The sequence below is a fragment of the Bactrocera dorsalis genome, chromosome 5 (assembly GCF_023373825.1).
Source record: "Bactrocera dorsalis isolate Fly_Bdor chromosome 5, ASM2337382v1, whole genome shotgun sequence".
NCBI classification, from domain to species: domain Eukaryota; kingdom Metazoa; phylum Arthropoda; class Insecta; order Diptera; family Tephritidae; genus Bactrocera; species Bactrocera dorsalis.
Genome location: NC_064307.1, coordinates 1,497,804 through 1,512,824, shown reverse-complemented (window position 1 = coordinate 1,512,824; position 15,021 = coordinate 1,497,804). Strand labels below are relative to the sequence as shown.

The following is a 15,021-nucleotide window of genomic DNA, read 5'->3' as shown; positions in this document are numbered from 1 at the left end:
AGGAAGGCATCGTTATTTCCAGAATTTCTGAATCGAATTATAGCATTAAAATAAATAAAACACTTATACCCAAAGCAATTTTTGCCTTAAAACCGGCTAAAGTTCGACTGTTCCATAACCACGAGTTCATACGCAAAAATCTGAAATTGGCGCAGATATTACATCATGTGATGCAGATTTTTTCATTAATTAACAGAAACCTTTCTAATACTATTACATAATAATCAAATTTAAATGGACTGACAATAGAACGACTTTTTCAAGGGCTTTACTGAAGGCTTTTGGCCCTCAAATACTTGCGCTCGTTATAAAGTAGCGACTCCAAAAAATTCTGTGACATTTTGAACGATTTCGTATCAATTCCAGTTCATCTATCGATTCCCTTGAAAACGCAAAATTTCAATTGAATTCGTTATCCAATTTTTTTTTTATGGCTAAAACCGCTTTAAACTTTCGCGTCAAAGTCCACCAATTGATTTATGGAAATAAAATCGATCAGAAAGAAAAAAGTAGCACAGCAGGTGAAAATTTTTTATTGATTTTGTTTGGTTTATTTCCAAAAGTGGTGGCTGAAACGTAAGTATTCAATGTAGACTCTATAATTCGCTCAAAATTATAATTTTCATAAAAAATTCGGTATTGCTTATAAAGCTTTCGAAATTTTAATTTAATATGAACCCGACGGATCTACAAACACGGTTCTCATCTCCATATTCTTGTATTTACTTCTTATGATTTCTTATGGGCTGGTACAAAAATATTGTTTTTTTATGTTTTGATTGGGTGAAATGCTTAATGTCATTAAAATATTCGAACTAAAACCAATTCATTTTAATTTTTTTGAAAACTAGATTTTTTTATTTATAATAAGTTCAACTTACTACAAGTTTAAATTCAAAACTCTTGAAATAATTTAGCATTAAAAGCTTTCAAAACGATCGAGAATAAATGTGCTATTCTAATTTAGAACTATGTTTTTTTATTAAAATCAGTTTTGGAAATTTCGTTCGGATTCTGCAAAAGCAAATCAAGCCGTCCGCTTAAATAAAAAGTTTATAGTTGAAAAACTTTTACTTTTACTTTCACTTAAAGTTTTTTTAGTCATTGAAATAACAAATCGCTATCTAAATTAAGGATAGTTTACTTTCAAAATCGAATTTAATATGTTTAAATGTTTCGATTATAACAAATTGAAAAAAGATGACTTCGTTTTTCGCGTTTTTCTTTAATATTTCGTTTTTTCGTCAATATTCGTCAAAATATTTTGGAAAATCGAAAAATTGAGAATTTTTCACAAAATTAGCTTTTTATAATAACAATGTTCGTTTCGAAGAAAAAACTCACAGCGGGTTTCGGCAGCTAATAATCATCAACAGCAATCGTCCAAAGGATGAATGCCAATAAATAAAGTTAAAGCACCCATTCCTATGCACGACTGTTGCCAACAAGCAGGATGACGAGGTTTGAGGTTCCAGAATTTGTTTAGAATACTCGTATAGTTTTTTTCATAATTTGCAACGCCAAAACTTAAACCGATAAATCGGAAATAGAAATTGTTGTTAGTTTCTTGAAGGAGTGCGCTGTTTACTTACATGCTATGTGATAGTTGCCGGACATCTACAAAATATTTTAATAACTTTTTTCATGGAATATACAGATTTACCGTAAATAAATTAAAGATTCTAATATAATTTTTATTATTTTTCATTTTATTCGATTGTCACTTTTGTTCAGCTTAAGCAAATTGGAGCATCTAAAATATGCATCCTAATATATCTATAAATATAAAAGAACACTCTTTAGCGTTCTTAAGATCGCTTCTATTTCTCTGCACTGAACGAAAATGCTTCCAACAACAAAATAAATTATTTTCTTCTTTTATATGGCTTCGGCAAACGAAACTGTGTGAATTTCACGCACTTTTCTAAATTTTGCATTTTTCATTTTTTATAGTTTTTCATATAAAAAAGTAGTGTGTAGACCTAAATTCATAAATTAGTTTAACTTAAATAAGAAAAGAAAGTTTGAGTAGAATTTTTTTCGTATTTTTTTTCTCTGCAGTTCCGCTGAAATCCACGGTCTGTGACACCCAGCACAACAAAAAATTTGAGGATAACGCGTTCAGTCCCAAACGGTGTTTGTAGTTGTAGTAGTGGAGTCAAGCAGAGTGTATTTTTTAGTGAAAAATTAGAAACCTAAGCTGTAGGAATTTTATGGGCGGGTTGCGTACGCGTTACGTGCACGCTCACCCTGCGGCATACAGGGTGTGCTCACAATGGGCATAAAATAGGTGTTTGCAGCATCTAACTGGCATCCGATCTGAAGAGGAAGCGACGTTTACGTGGATCTAACTTAGCTTTGGTCAAACTACGAGATCTTAAGGCACGATTTGCCTTCGCACTTTCAGCTTCGACGGTTTCGGTTTGAACGGGCTCATCAGCTGACACGACAGCAGCTTCGCTCTCAGTTTCTTGCGCATTCGCTACTGGCACTGCCACAACCTCAGCTGCCTGCTCAGTCTCAGTGTTGGTTGCGGACTTGACGGCTACATTAGCTTCAAGTTCATCGGCATTTGTTTGCACAGCCTGGTCTACAGTTTGTACTATCGGTTCGACTACATCTTGTACGGCTTCAGCTTCAACTGGTAACTTTTTGAGTTCCGTCACGAATGCGCTGGGCTCTTCTGCAGTGATATCTTCGGGTACTTGGACAGCGCTGACCTCAGGCTCGGACACTCGATGATAAATGGGAAAAATGATATCCTCGGCAGGTGTTTGTTCAGCTGATACTTCTTGCGGCGCTGACCCTTTTTCCAAACTAAATTTCAATTCAACAGGCTTGTCGGCATTGCCGGAGTCGACAATAAGTTCCATAGGTGCGCCTTTCTCATCGGCAGGTGCTTGATCTAAGCGCTCTTTAACCAATTCAACGATATCGTCAATGCTGATCGGACGGAAGGCCACTGGAGCGGCGGGTTGGGCTACTTCTGATTCAGTCTCCGGCACAGTCTCCATAACTTCGGGAAGAGCTGGTAGTACAGCTTCTGGTGCGACTTCTACAGCATCAGCGACAGTAGCTTGCACAGTTTCGGGTTTGGTTTCAACAAAGTCGACAATGGCGGGTTGAACTTCTTGCTCAGTTTCTTCAACTGGTATAATTTCTGCTTCGGTTTTTTCTGGCAGGAATTTCAATTGTTCTTGAGTTTCTGCTACAGCTGGTGCTGCCTCTTCTACAGGAGCTTCCAGTGCTTCAGCTTTTACTTCTTCAGCATTGATTTGTTCTTGTGGTTCTTGCACTTCGGTTTCGGCATTCTGCACCTCTTCGTAGGGTGTTTGAATGACTGTAACAGGAATTTGATACATGTTGGCGGGGAAACTGTTGGAGATTGGGAATTTAAGGAGGGGTGAAACTTTCACTTCCTCTTCTTCGACCGGCTCGTTACCTGCTACAACAGGGACATTTTCTGTTTCAACCAATGGTTCTTCAGAAGCTACGGTTTTCAATGAGTTCGTTTTGTCCTCAGCTGCAGCTGGTACTTCTTCTGGCTGCGCTTCGGCTTCTACTATTTTCTCTTCGGTCTGTTGTGGTGTTATAATATCAATTTTAGTATCTTCACTTTCAGCAGAAGCTGCTGGTACTTCTTCTTCCACTGATTCTGGTAAAATGGGTTTCTCATTAGGGTGTGCACTCTTCAGAGTATTGATGAAGTCTGAGATAAGTGCTTCAGCCTCAGCGGCCATTTCGGGGTCTACTGGTTTGAAACCACCAACAGTTTGCAAGTGAGCATCACTGCCCTCAAAAGCTTGTTGTACAATAGGATCTTGTTGCTCCATTTCGGGTGAAGCAGGCATAACTTCAACAGCATTGGCTGGCTTCTGTTCTTCTAACTCTTCTAGTGAGGGCAGAGCAGGTAAAGATTCCTCTGCATTTTCAACAGGGGCAATCACTTCGGGCTCAGTTTCCAGAGCAACTGGCTCAGATGCACCAGCTAATTGATCCTCGGTGTTTTCGATTAGTGGAGCTTGTTCTTCAGCCTGTGTTAGTATTTTTACATTGATTTGCTGCTCAGTGGGTACTTCCTCAATTTTTTCTTCTGTTGCCGCATTTTGAAGAGCATCTCCAGTTACAGTTGGTTTATCTTCAATAGTTTCGGCGACAGGTTCTTTATTGAGTGCTTCGTTTTCAGGCTCTACTTCTGCTGGTACTTCCAACTCGGCCACAAATGGTTCCTCAACTTTGATCTTCTCTTCCGCTGGGGCTTCTTCGGATTTGGAAACTTCCTCAGCAATAGGTTCTTCAATTTTAATTGTTTCTTCTGCAATTGGTGCCACATATTCAGGTTCAGCTTCTACAACTGGCTGCGCTAACTCAATTGGCGCCACAAAAGCTTCCTCCGCTTGTGTAGCTTCGGCATCAGGAACAAGTGGCTGTACGGCGATAGTTTTCAAAGTCTGTTCTGGCTCCACAGCGACTTCACCGATTTCAGAAGCTTGTGGTTCGGCATCTGATATGATTGGGGTTTCGGCTTCGGCAACTGGCAATTCTACAGCAACTTGCGCTACAGGTTCTTCAACCGCTACAGTTTCTTCCTGTGCTTGTACCGGACTAGCGCCCAAGTTGGACTCGAATTTAACTGCTGGCACAATAGGTTCTGCAGCTTCTACAGCCTCGGGGGCGGTCTCGACGGCAACAGGCACATCTTCAGAAACTTTAGTAACAACATTGTTTTTGTGTGCAAATGTGGGACGTCTGCGTTTGTATGATTCTGGGTTGCTGACAGTATGCACTAGTTCGACTTTGAAAGGTTGGGCAGGCACTTCAACAATTTCTTTCTCGCTATTGTAAGAGACAGCCGGACGTTTCTTGTAGCGAGGTGGCACTACCTTTACCTCATCCTTTTCAGCTGCTTGTACGGACACTACCTCAGCGGGTACAGAAACAGGCACGTTTGGACCGACATTGGGCATCTTGCGTAGTGGCATAATGGATGGCAGTTTATTTGTGGGATAAATAGCTTGGTTTTGTTGTGGTTTCGGTTGTGGCTTTCTACGATTGGGTTTCTGCATCTTCACAGGCTTAACTGGCTTGGCTGGTTGTGGTGCTGGAGCAGCTGCTTGTGGCGCAACAGCTTGTTCCACTTCTTGCTCGGCGGGCTCAGCTGGCTCCGCGGCTTGGGTTTCCGCTTGCTCTTCGTTAGCTTGCGCATTGTTGGAGTTAACGTGCTGTTCTTCTGTGTTACCAAAATTTCGGTTCAATTCATAATAGTTAACAGAGTCTTCACATGAGAAGGCAATGTCTTCGCGACGCATACAGGTGAATGATTCCTTCAAAAGCAAAACAGTGATGTTGCTGAATAATTAAGTGAAATATTTACGCAGAAAGAACTTACCTGACTGAACACAGTCTCTTCAGGACAGATGAAACTCCAACGGAATGTATTCTCTTTGCCATCGGCGTACGTTACCGGCAAACAGACGTGGAATATCTGGCAGTCATTCTCCACGTCCGCATAATAACCATAAACTTTATCATCGCAAGAGAAGCTATCGGTGATGTCGGCGCGTATCGAAGTCGCATTGCTGGGCAAGGTCAGTGTCGACGGCATCTCGGGGTACTCAGGCGCCAGTGGCTCTGGTGCGGGACGCTCCAGCTCGGCATCATCTTCATGCAGCACAATGGGCACATTTCGCTAAAAGTAGACAAATTACAAACTTATTATTTTTTCTCTTGCGAAGAAAGAGCTCATGCCTACGACAATGGCGGCGCAAAGAGCGTCCCCACTAGACCAGATCTATCCATCAGTTTCTCCTCATTACTTTGCTATTATGCATACACGAAATTTATGTAATCCCTGCGCTGCATTTCAAGTAGGCACGGACTCGTAGCTACCAAAAACGCTGCGCCACAGTCACATATACGCACGTGACCGCGGGCGCCAGTCGTTCGGCGTGCGTGCTGCGCAGTTTACCGCTGCCCGTTGTGTTGTTGTTGGGTGAAATGTGGCGGAATTTGGAAATCAATCGACGGTTCGAGCGAATCGTCAATTTTGGTTGCAAAATGGCGCAACTGTAATCGAAACAAACAGTTGCGCGGCCGCACCATCGCACCATCGCTCGGTTGCTTGATCGCTTGGTCTTATGGGCGGCAAAAAGCAATTGCAAAACAAAATTTCACCTGCTGTTCTAGTTTTGCTGCGCTAGGTGCGAGGTGAAACCACAAACGCACAAATATATTTCAGTACATATATATGTGTGTGTGTTGTTGAAATGTCGCCCATTAGGGTGCACATTTTTGGTAAGTATTGCGTTTGCGCTGCCCTGCGTTGTTTTGACAGTTTTCGCCTCAACGGCAGTCGGTTGCACCTGCGCGTGTGTGTAAATAAACTTTCGTTCGCCTGCTGAACGCTTAGCGGGTGCATTTGCTTGCGACATCTCCCACTTATTTATATATTTTTAAATTTTTTATATTTCGTTATTTTTTCTTAATAGCTTCGAATGGTTTCTGCTTCTTTGTTTTTTATTTTTATAGCGTTTTTTTATAGATATTAATTTCTTTTTATTGCGTACTTTCCGATTTGCGTAAAAGTCACCATGATTTGTTGCATTTTAATGAGACTCTTTAATAGTTGATTACTTTGACTGTCAGTGATTCAGTGGACGCGGTGATTTATGAATGATTTATGACCTGTGGCAGTCATAGTCTTTTTTAGTCAGTTGAATGTTGGGTTTGTAGATGTCTTAAAGAACGGTTGGTTAAATTCATAGCTACTAGAAGAACGTCTTAACTCGAAATAATAAAAAATAGTGTTAATCAAACGAATCAAGATAATTTTTATATGAAGAAATCTATTTTGCGATCTGTTCTGTATTGGAGTATCTTGCTTATCCCTATTGCTTCATAATTTTTTACTCGTTTCTCCACTTTTGTGGTTTTAAGCTCAGACATTTTTGGAGATATAAGAAGACGAAATTTTTAAACTCAAAGCTATATTCTTCAAATTAATGTAAAAATGTATATAAGTTTTGTGATAGTTTGGTATTCTGATTGAATTCTTAGGACATATAATTTTATTCCGGAACAACTGTGATATGAACAAGTCTATTTGGACGTTATCTTATATTATGAATATGTATAAAGGAGACAATAAATAGACCAGACGCTACGAAATTGAATACTACCTGAGAACTTTCAATTCTTGTGAACGAAAGGCTAATAAACTGCATGATTTATAGGATTTCATTAAAGCAAGTGTTTCCAGTATTTTTAATATGTGGAGAGGAAATATATAGCGGTCCTATAATATTGCTATTTACATTTTTAAGCAACTTCTATGAATTTGTATTCAAATATCAAACCACTCTTAAATTGATTCCAAATATTAAATTTGGTCAGAGAATGGAGTACCAAACTTCAGAGCAATCACACTTTCCAAGAAATTGAATAATTTATTCATCATTTTATGACGTAGCCGAAATAATACGAGATTCGTAATTCAAGTTCTTTCAGGAAAGCTTTAGATACATGAAATAAGAAAACCTAAAGTAGTGGTTCTATAAAATTTCAAACTCAAGACAAATGATCCGATCCTCATGAAATTGTCTGCCTGTTCTGTATGTGATATCAATCTGCATATAGTACAATGATTTATAGGTTTTCTGATCAGATCAAAAATCGAATTTTGACAAACCAAAAAAGCCAAATTGGGGGTAAAATTCAATTATTTTTTTAAAAACCTCGCCATTTTGTAAATTTTTGATCGTTGGTCATTGTACGAGGAATATCTTCAAGTTTTACAAGAATTTTTTTCATTTTTAGGTTTCATTCTTGAGAAGGCCGGAATCAAAGCAGCAGAGGCGAACCTTTATATGTGCCGTCGAAAATCCCATATAATTCAAATTTTATTTCATTTTTTGTTTTTAAAATTTCATTGTATATTTTAAAGACATGAATGACTATTCGCCAAAAATTTCAATACTATCGGTTTTCTTTTAAAAAATCACAATATTGGCATTTTTTATACTCTCAGTCCAAGTTCTCCGTTACCGATAAAACTTTTTTCGTTTTCACCTCTTTCTGCAATCCACAATTCTTGACATTATGCAGATGGGCATACATTAAACTGCTTAAAATGTAAGTTCGATACCGACCATTCGTAGACTACATAAAGGAAGCCCAAAAGTGGAGCGCAAACCATTTCAGCGACTGCATAACCATTTTGCAACACGACCGAATAGGAAACGCTGATCGCTTCATGATATATATGCAGCATTTATTTTCGTTTTTGTTTTAAAAATTTCTGCTTTGCTTCAAAAGTTCTTAACATATTTGGCTTGTCGAGGGGTATTGACTAAATCTGGCAACCCAATGAGTCAGGGTGAAAGAGGCAAACGAAGTGAGCCACCGTGAAAGCAGATAATGTTTGCACGCATATATATACAAGTATATAAAGTAGAATCAAACTCGGTGTTTAAATGTTTGTCTGCGACGTTCTTAAAGGCATAACTAAACGTCTGGAATTTCAATGAATGAAGCAAGTTGGAGCCTAAGCCACGCTGTTGGTTCTAATTGTTGGGCGCTACCTTTTTCCTCGCACACCAACCAATTGCCTGCGAGTTTTGCGGCATACGATTGTATTACTTCCGTTTGTCATCGAACAAATGGCACACGACGTTTGACGGAAGTGCATAAATGCATGAAGAAAGCCAGTAAGGTACACTAACACATATATGCGCCCATATGTGTGTGCTTTGCTAGTTTTTATGTGTTCAGCTTCCTCACCAATACAATTCCGACTGCTAATATGCTAAGAACCTCACATATTTGTGTGTACTTAAGTGCATATAATTGAAGCACACTTATTCACCTACGGCTCGTTCATTCACAAAATTTCCTTTCGAACTACCCTGCAAATTTAAAAATAATATTTTTTTAATTCTTGCAACGCACCTTAACTCCATGCAGCGGTCCGGCCAGGCAGCAGCCACTGAGGCACACTAACAGTAAAGTGTGCTTCCACATATTTCCCTCACGCTCACGACAGCTGAAACTTTCTCACGCTAAGAAAATACCTCGAACTTCTAAAAAAAGTTTTTCCTGAAAATCACACGTTCACTTTTTCACACTTTCAATTTTCGTTTGCTAAATTTATTTTTTCTTTTCAAAAACTAGTTCTTTTGAAATTCGCGCAAAACAAATTTCGAAAATGCACATTAATCCTTTTTGGTAATTTGTTGTTGTTTTTTTGCACAATTTCCGCTAATCCGTTGAATTATTGCGACGTTGTTTGCTGTTGTTGTAGGCTGGGCTATTTATTTCGTTTGTCTGTCTGTTGGTTGGCTTGGTGGTTTGTAATTTTCTAAAAGAAATGGTGCTTCAGACCAAAGCTCGCACTCGCTTCCACTGTGAGGCTCCGTTGGCTGAATGTTACTAACTGCGACTGTTTCGGGTGCGTTACTCGCCATTTATATTCTTCACTTTGATTTATTAAGAATTCAATGAGGAGACCACACCAACACCACCAAGCAGCGCGCACACATATAGGCGCGAGCGCATGCAGCCGCAACACCCACATGTATGTAAGTATGTTCTTCTATGTCTGTGTGCTAGAGTTTGGACATTATGCTGAGCCGCAGCACAACACCGGTTGAGCCAGCGACTTGCCAACTCTGCGGCAATGGCATTGACAGTGAGGCGCTGTGTACACACACTCATACAATTGTCAACAAGACTAATCGCAACAACAACAGCAGCTGCTACCACTACACCGGCGCTTAATGAATTCATTCATTTCAACAAAGTATTTTGCTAACGAGTGTTTAGGTTGGCGCGCGCATTTTTCGCTTTGCAATCGTAGCTTCGTTGTTGTTGTTGCTGTGCATTGCTCCTGCGCTTTTCAATTAGCCGTTGCGCGGCCGCTCGAAGAATTGCTTTCGCATGCATAGCGATTTAACAGTGACTTAGAGTGCTCGGATATGAAAGTATGTAAATGAGTTTGTGCGAGCTTGGGTGCCGTACAGTTAAGAGAGCGAGAGTTGGGTCGCTCAGTAAAAGACGAGAGTGATATTTTGCATTTGTCTTTGGCTATCGCAATATATGCATATCAAAGTTACCCTGATAGAGCTCAAACAAAAATAGGCTAGCGAAAACTAATAGTGAACGCCTTGATCTACGTAAGGATCACCGGGAGGAGTATCAGGGAAATCTCCATTTAGATAAATTTTATACAAGCAAGAAGTGAAATAAGTGAGGCAAGTGGGTTAAATGTGAAAGATTTGCATAATCAAAGGAAGTAAATATCAAGCAGTTATAGCTATGAACTTACTTAATTTCAACTGGGTAACACTACAATGGCTTTTACACTCCGAGAGTTAAAGAGGAGCAAAACTGATACATACCGAATAGAATTATGGCGGCGTAAAAAAACTCCGTTTTTAGTTGAGTCCAAACTTGTACTTATATCCTGCACATTTCAACCAATATATCACGAATGCTGCCGATATGCAGCAGTTGATGTTAGGAGGGAAGGGGTCGTCTTCGCATGGTTCGGACCCATTCAGCCATTTATTCGCAGAAATCTCCTTAGAAAACTAGAAATATATTGAAGGGAAATAATGCCAAAAACCAAAAAAATTCTATTCTACCCAGAGTTGTTAAAAGGTGAGTGAAAGAGCAGTTAACATAAATGAAAGTAGCTAAATGGCAATGTAATGAATAAAAGAATGTTGTCATCCATACACATATATGCAGTATTATAGGCGATAAGACTAGAAACTCAGTAGGATGAATGACTTTAACGTCATAGTCAAAAGAAAACTCAAAGATTATCCTATGCCTGCCCATTGGATTTACTTAAAATCTGCGAAAGATTGAAGAAACCCGTTAGAGCATCTCTATTCTCCAAACTTTAATACTGACATGGAAATATATAAATGTCTGTATTCACATAAAGTCAATATAAAATCTGCAATGTAGGCGCCTCATTATGAACAATATATTTATTATATAGTGGGAGCAGACATGAACATTTAAAAAGTGTAATGGAATTGCACTCACTAGTCTTATTATTCATCAAAACAAAAATCAAGACATTGGTGCTTTTTCAAGTGTAAAATTTCACGGGGTTTTTTAGGGACAAAGTGGTAAGAGAATAAGTATATATAACAACAACTATAAAGCATCTTAAATGACAGCATAAATATTGGTAACAAGCAATAGATTATAATTTTTTGGTTGCTTTATATAAAATATAGAAACATCACACACTCAGACACAACAATATATGTATATATATATGTAGATGCTTGCTGAGATGTTAAATCAAAATGACTTGACTAAAAGAATCCGCAGGTCGTACGCGCGCTGATCCCCATCAACTGATTGAGCTGCGTGCTCTGAAGAAGAAAAAGAAGAAGGAAAACGTGATTTTGCAATTATCAACGCTGAGAAATCGACAATCAAATCATAACAGTAAGAACAATTACACAATAGGTGAACTGCAGAAATGAATTGGCGACACAAAGCCACTCACACATACCTACAAAATATACACAAACAAAATACTAAAATCTCTCAAACCTTAATAATGCTGGTTAGTTCTTCAGTGACAATCAAAGAAAGTTACGTAAATAAATGTGTGGTAAGTGAGGAAGTTCAAGTGGCTGAAAATCAAAACATTTCAAATTTTCTAATTACTCGCCAAAGTTCATTGCCACAAGCACAAAAGGATTATGCAATGCTGAAGTGTTATGCGATGACAAACGGCAAATCATACTCGACACATTTTGTGGGTGCGTGTGTGTGTGTGTTGGTGTGCGCGTTGTTAGCAGCGATTATATTTCGAACGCGTCTATCCGAAATGGAAAGCCTAAATTCATAAATTAAAACTTTTTTGGCTTTCAACAAGCCATTTGTCAAAATACGAAGTCTAGCTTCTGTGCTAGAGTAACGTGGCTTGTAAGCTCATATGTGTGTGTGTAGGGGGATTCTAAAATGGTTGCGCATGCGCGTGAATTTGCTTGTAATTCTTAACTATAATGTTACGAATCAGACTGTTGTTGTTAGACATATGTTTTGTCATTTAAATTGCATTTATAGCGTAGACCCAGTAAACATTTTCAACGGTGCGAGAAGTGTTTTTGTAATCTTCTCACACTTGGGTGGCGCAAAGCGTTTGTTAGAAGTTTGTTTATTTTCAATAATAAAATAATAGCATCTATAAGTACTTTTATGTATATAGAGAAATATTTCGAAATCATTCGCATGCTTTCACTAAGCAAGTTCTCAAAGAAGATTTTTGGAAACATGTTCTGAACGCCACCGACATTCACAACCTAATAAACCTTCTACATAATGTCAACTTGTCTTTCTTGACTTGTTTTTCAGAGTTTTTATAAAGTGGCTCTTCCATCAAAAATGGAATTCAGTCGTTCAAAGTATTTTAACTGGTTGTGTTGAAACTCTTATTTTGAGTTCCTTTATTGGGGAAACACTATGGGACCTTCTTTTAATTGGATATTTTTAGTTTACGACTCTTAAAATAACAGAGTCGGCGATCCAAGTAACTTGTCCTTCATACTATTTTTAAATTTTAACTCTACATTAAGTTGTTGATAGTCCGGCTGACATGATAGTAGTCGTCGAGACTTTCTGCCTTCTTATACGTCAGATTACCGGGTGATTTGAGAAAAAGTACGCGTTTTTGTAATGAAAATACGAGGTTCTTCGCCAGTCGTGTCTTGGCGCACGAACGCCCCAGTTGAAATTTTTAAGGTTCACCAGGCCTGCATTCATTTGATATTGAGTTCTGGTCGCCTGTTTCTTCGTGCATTTTGCAAACTGAAGTGTTTTCTCTCATTCTGGCAGCATAGCCAAGCCATCGCCCCGAAGAGCTTTTACAGTTCATCATTCCATCAAATCCGCCCATTCCTAGGGGGCCAAAAATCCTTCGGACAACTTTGCTCCCGAAAGCTCGTAAAGAATGTTCAGCGCTGTATAATATGCAACTATGCCAAAAATGGACTGAATTGTACCATTAATTCCCTCAGTCTCCATATACCATAATAGAAAATTTGTTAACTTCCAGTTGACTTTATGCCGGAAATATCGGTCAATATGTGAATGAAATTGGAACGGCGTGTTTGTCAAATGACGGTGTGTCTTTATGCCTAAAATGAATAAAATCTTGTGAAAACTTACCCTACCTAGATATAACCAATATAAGGATTTTTTTTAAATGATTGGCGATTAAAAGCATATTTTTCTATTAATAATATGTAGTAATGCCAAAAATAAAGAACAAACCGACTTGATCCTTGCAATTTGCTAGCCCTTCCTCACTTGTTGTATATTAAAACATTACTGTTAACTAGAACCAATATAAGCCATTCATTTAAAAATTTCAGCATTTTGTTGAGCTCTATGGATTTCATTTCAATTATAAACCTTTCGCTCACTGGGTTCATCTAAATAAATATGAGCACCTTACAGTTCTATAACAACAACAGAAAAGTTTTGAGTTTAATTGTTGTTGCGACTTAATCCTAGTTAACTTATAATAAACTTCATTGGTGAATAGTCAACGGCAGAAAAGTTCCAATATATGTACATGAGTATACAACACCCACACTCACCTGTATAAACACAACTACGAGTGATAGCGCTTGTGGGCGCCTAGGCGTAAGACTATTAAAAATTTCGAACTTTTTATCACCTTTCCACCTTTCTTCGTGCAGCGACGATTTATACGAATGCGTTTAAATTGAGTAAGCAAATCGTTAGTTGCGCCCAATTTTTCAACAATTAATTCATTTATGTATGTAGAAGCGCTTGTGCAGAGCTTGATTATTGAAATGTTGTGCTGCAAACTGTTTGAAAATTTTCCTACATTTTAATTTGTTGTAATATAAAAATCACGTAGTTGACAAAAGCGAAAGCTTAAATGTCATTGGCATCGGAAATTGTTATAAAAATATGGTTTAGATATTACCACATAACCATTTCTTTTGCATGCAAGTCGAAATAATTGAACAACTGTGCGTTTAATTGTACTTACGGCGTTTAGTAGCGAGCTCCCTTTACCGCGCCTCACCCGATGCTTGTGTATTTGTTTTAGTTTTTATGAGTAATTTACTGTTTTTGTGACTGCCATTGTTACTCACAATCCAAACATCTTTGGTGAGCCTTTATATAATATTTGTTAACAAACACACCCATAAGTGTATGTATATATGTATTCTATGTTATGATATTGTACACAATCATAAAGTACATTGTTTAAGGGTTACGAGAGGCAAAACGTTTCAGGCCAAATGATCTTTACTCTCTGCAGTGAGACACGTGCACTGCTGAATCCTTCATAATTCCCTTTGCATTTAGCTTTTGCTGTAACTGTTTTATTTTATTTTCTTTTTTGGTAGAACTGTGCAGCGGCAAATCAAAGCACAATTCACAGGCCCGACTATCTTTTTCACAAAATCTCAGATGCTTACTTTCAACATAATCGCTTTTGAATATTAATAATAAAGCAGAAACCTCTCGTCTGTGTTTGCTTATAGCTTTTCGGATTTGTATTTATTTCTATACCCTATATATAGCTACATATACATATATTTACTTAAGTATATATCATTACTAAATAAATTTGAAACTAAACATATTTTAATTTTGGCTTCACTCAAGGAATCTCGAGCGCAGATGTTTTTAGCACTCACGGGGGTTCTTCTATTGACTAAGTCTGACTTATATAGCATATAGAAATATTATTAGGGTTGTTTGTAAATTATGCAACATATGATCGTGAATATGAAAATGCTCGGCTTCGAAAGAAAATATCTGAAAATTTAAATCTACCCTATTGTATTGATATAAGCCCACACTAAGTTGTGAATTTTGAACCATTAAAAAAGCATATTTTCCTTTATTTTAATCGAAATATTAGATTTCTCTCTTAGTGAACCCATACAAACAAATTTTCTATTGAACTACTTATTTTTAAAGACTTGTTCTAAGCTAGACGAAACGATC

At 37.9% G+C, this 15,021-nt stretch overlaps 1 protein-coding gene across 1 annotated transcript; it reads right to left on the bottom strand.

The window, feature by feature from the left end:
- Positions 1-1,529: 1,529 nt before the first annotated feature.
- Positions 1,530-9,486, bottom strand: LOC105232713 (titin). Its single transcript, XM_011214502.4, has 3 exons — positions 8,947-9,486; positions 5,390-5,689; positions 1,530-5,324 (listed from the first exon to the last, which is right to left on the bottom strand). Exons 1-3 carry the CDS (start codon positions 9,016-9,018, stop codon positions 2,304-2,306), a joined length of 3,393 nt encoding a protein of 1,130 aa, XP_011212804.2. The 5' UTR covers positions 9,019-9,486; the 3' UTR covers positions 1,530-2,303.
- Between the last annotated feature and the right edge of the window lie 5,535 nt (positions 9,487-15,021).

What these genes read in the sequence shown, in the direction of transcription:
- LOC105232713 (XM_011214502.4), bottom strand. Translation starts at nt 9,018, where the DNA reads ATGTGGAAGCACACTTTACTGTTAGTGTGCCTCAGTGGCTGCTGCCTG. An exon ending in GACCGCTGCATGGAGTTAAG is followed by an intron (nt 5,690 to 8,946) that starts GTGCGTTGCAAG and finishes GTCTACTTTTAG; the next exon opens with CGAAATGTGCCCATTGTGCT. An exon ending in AAGAGACTGTGTTCAGTCAG is followed by an intron (nt 5,325 to 5,389) that starts GTAAGTTCTTTC and finishes TTGCTTTTGAAG; the next exon opens with GAATCATTCACCTGTATGCG.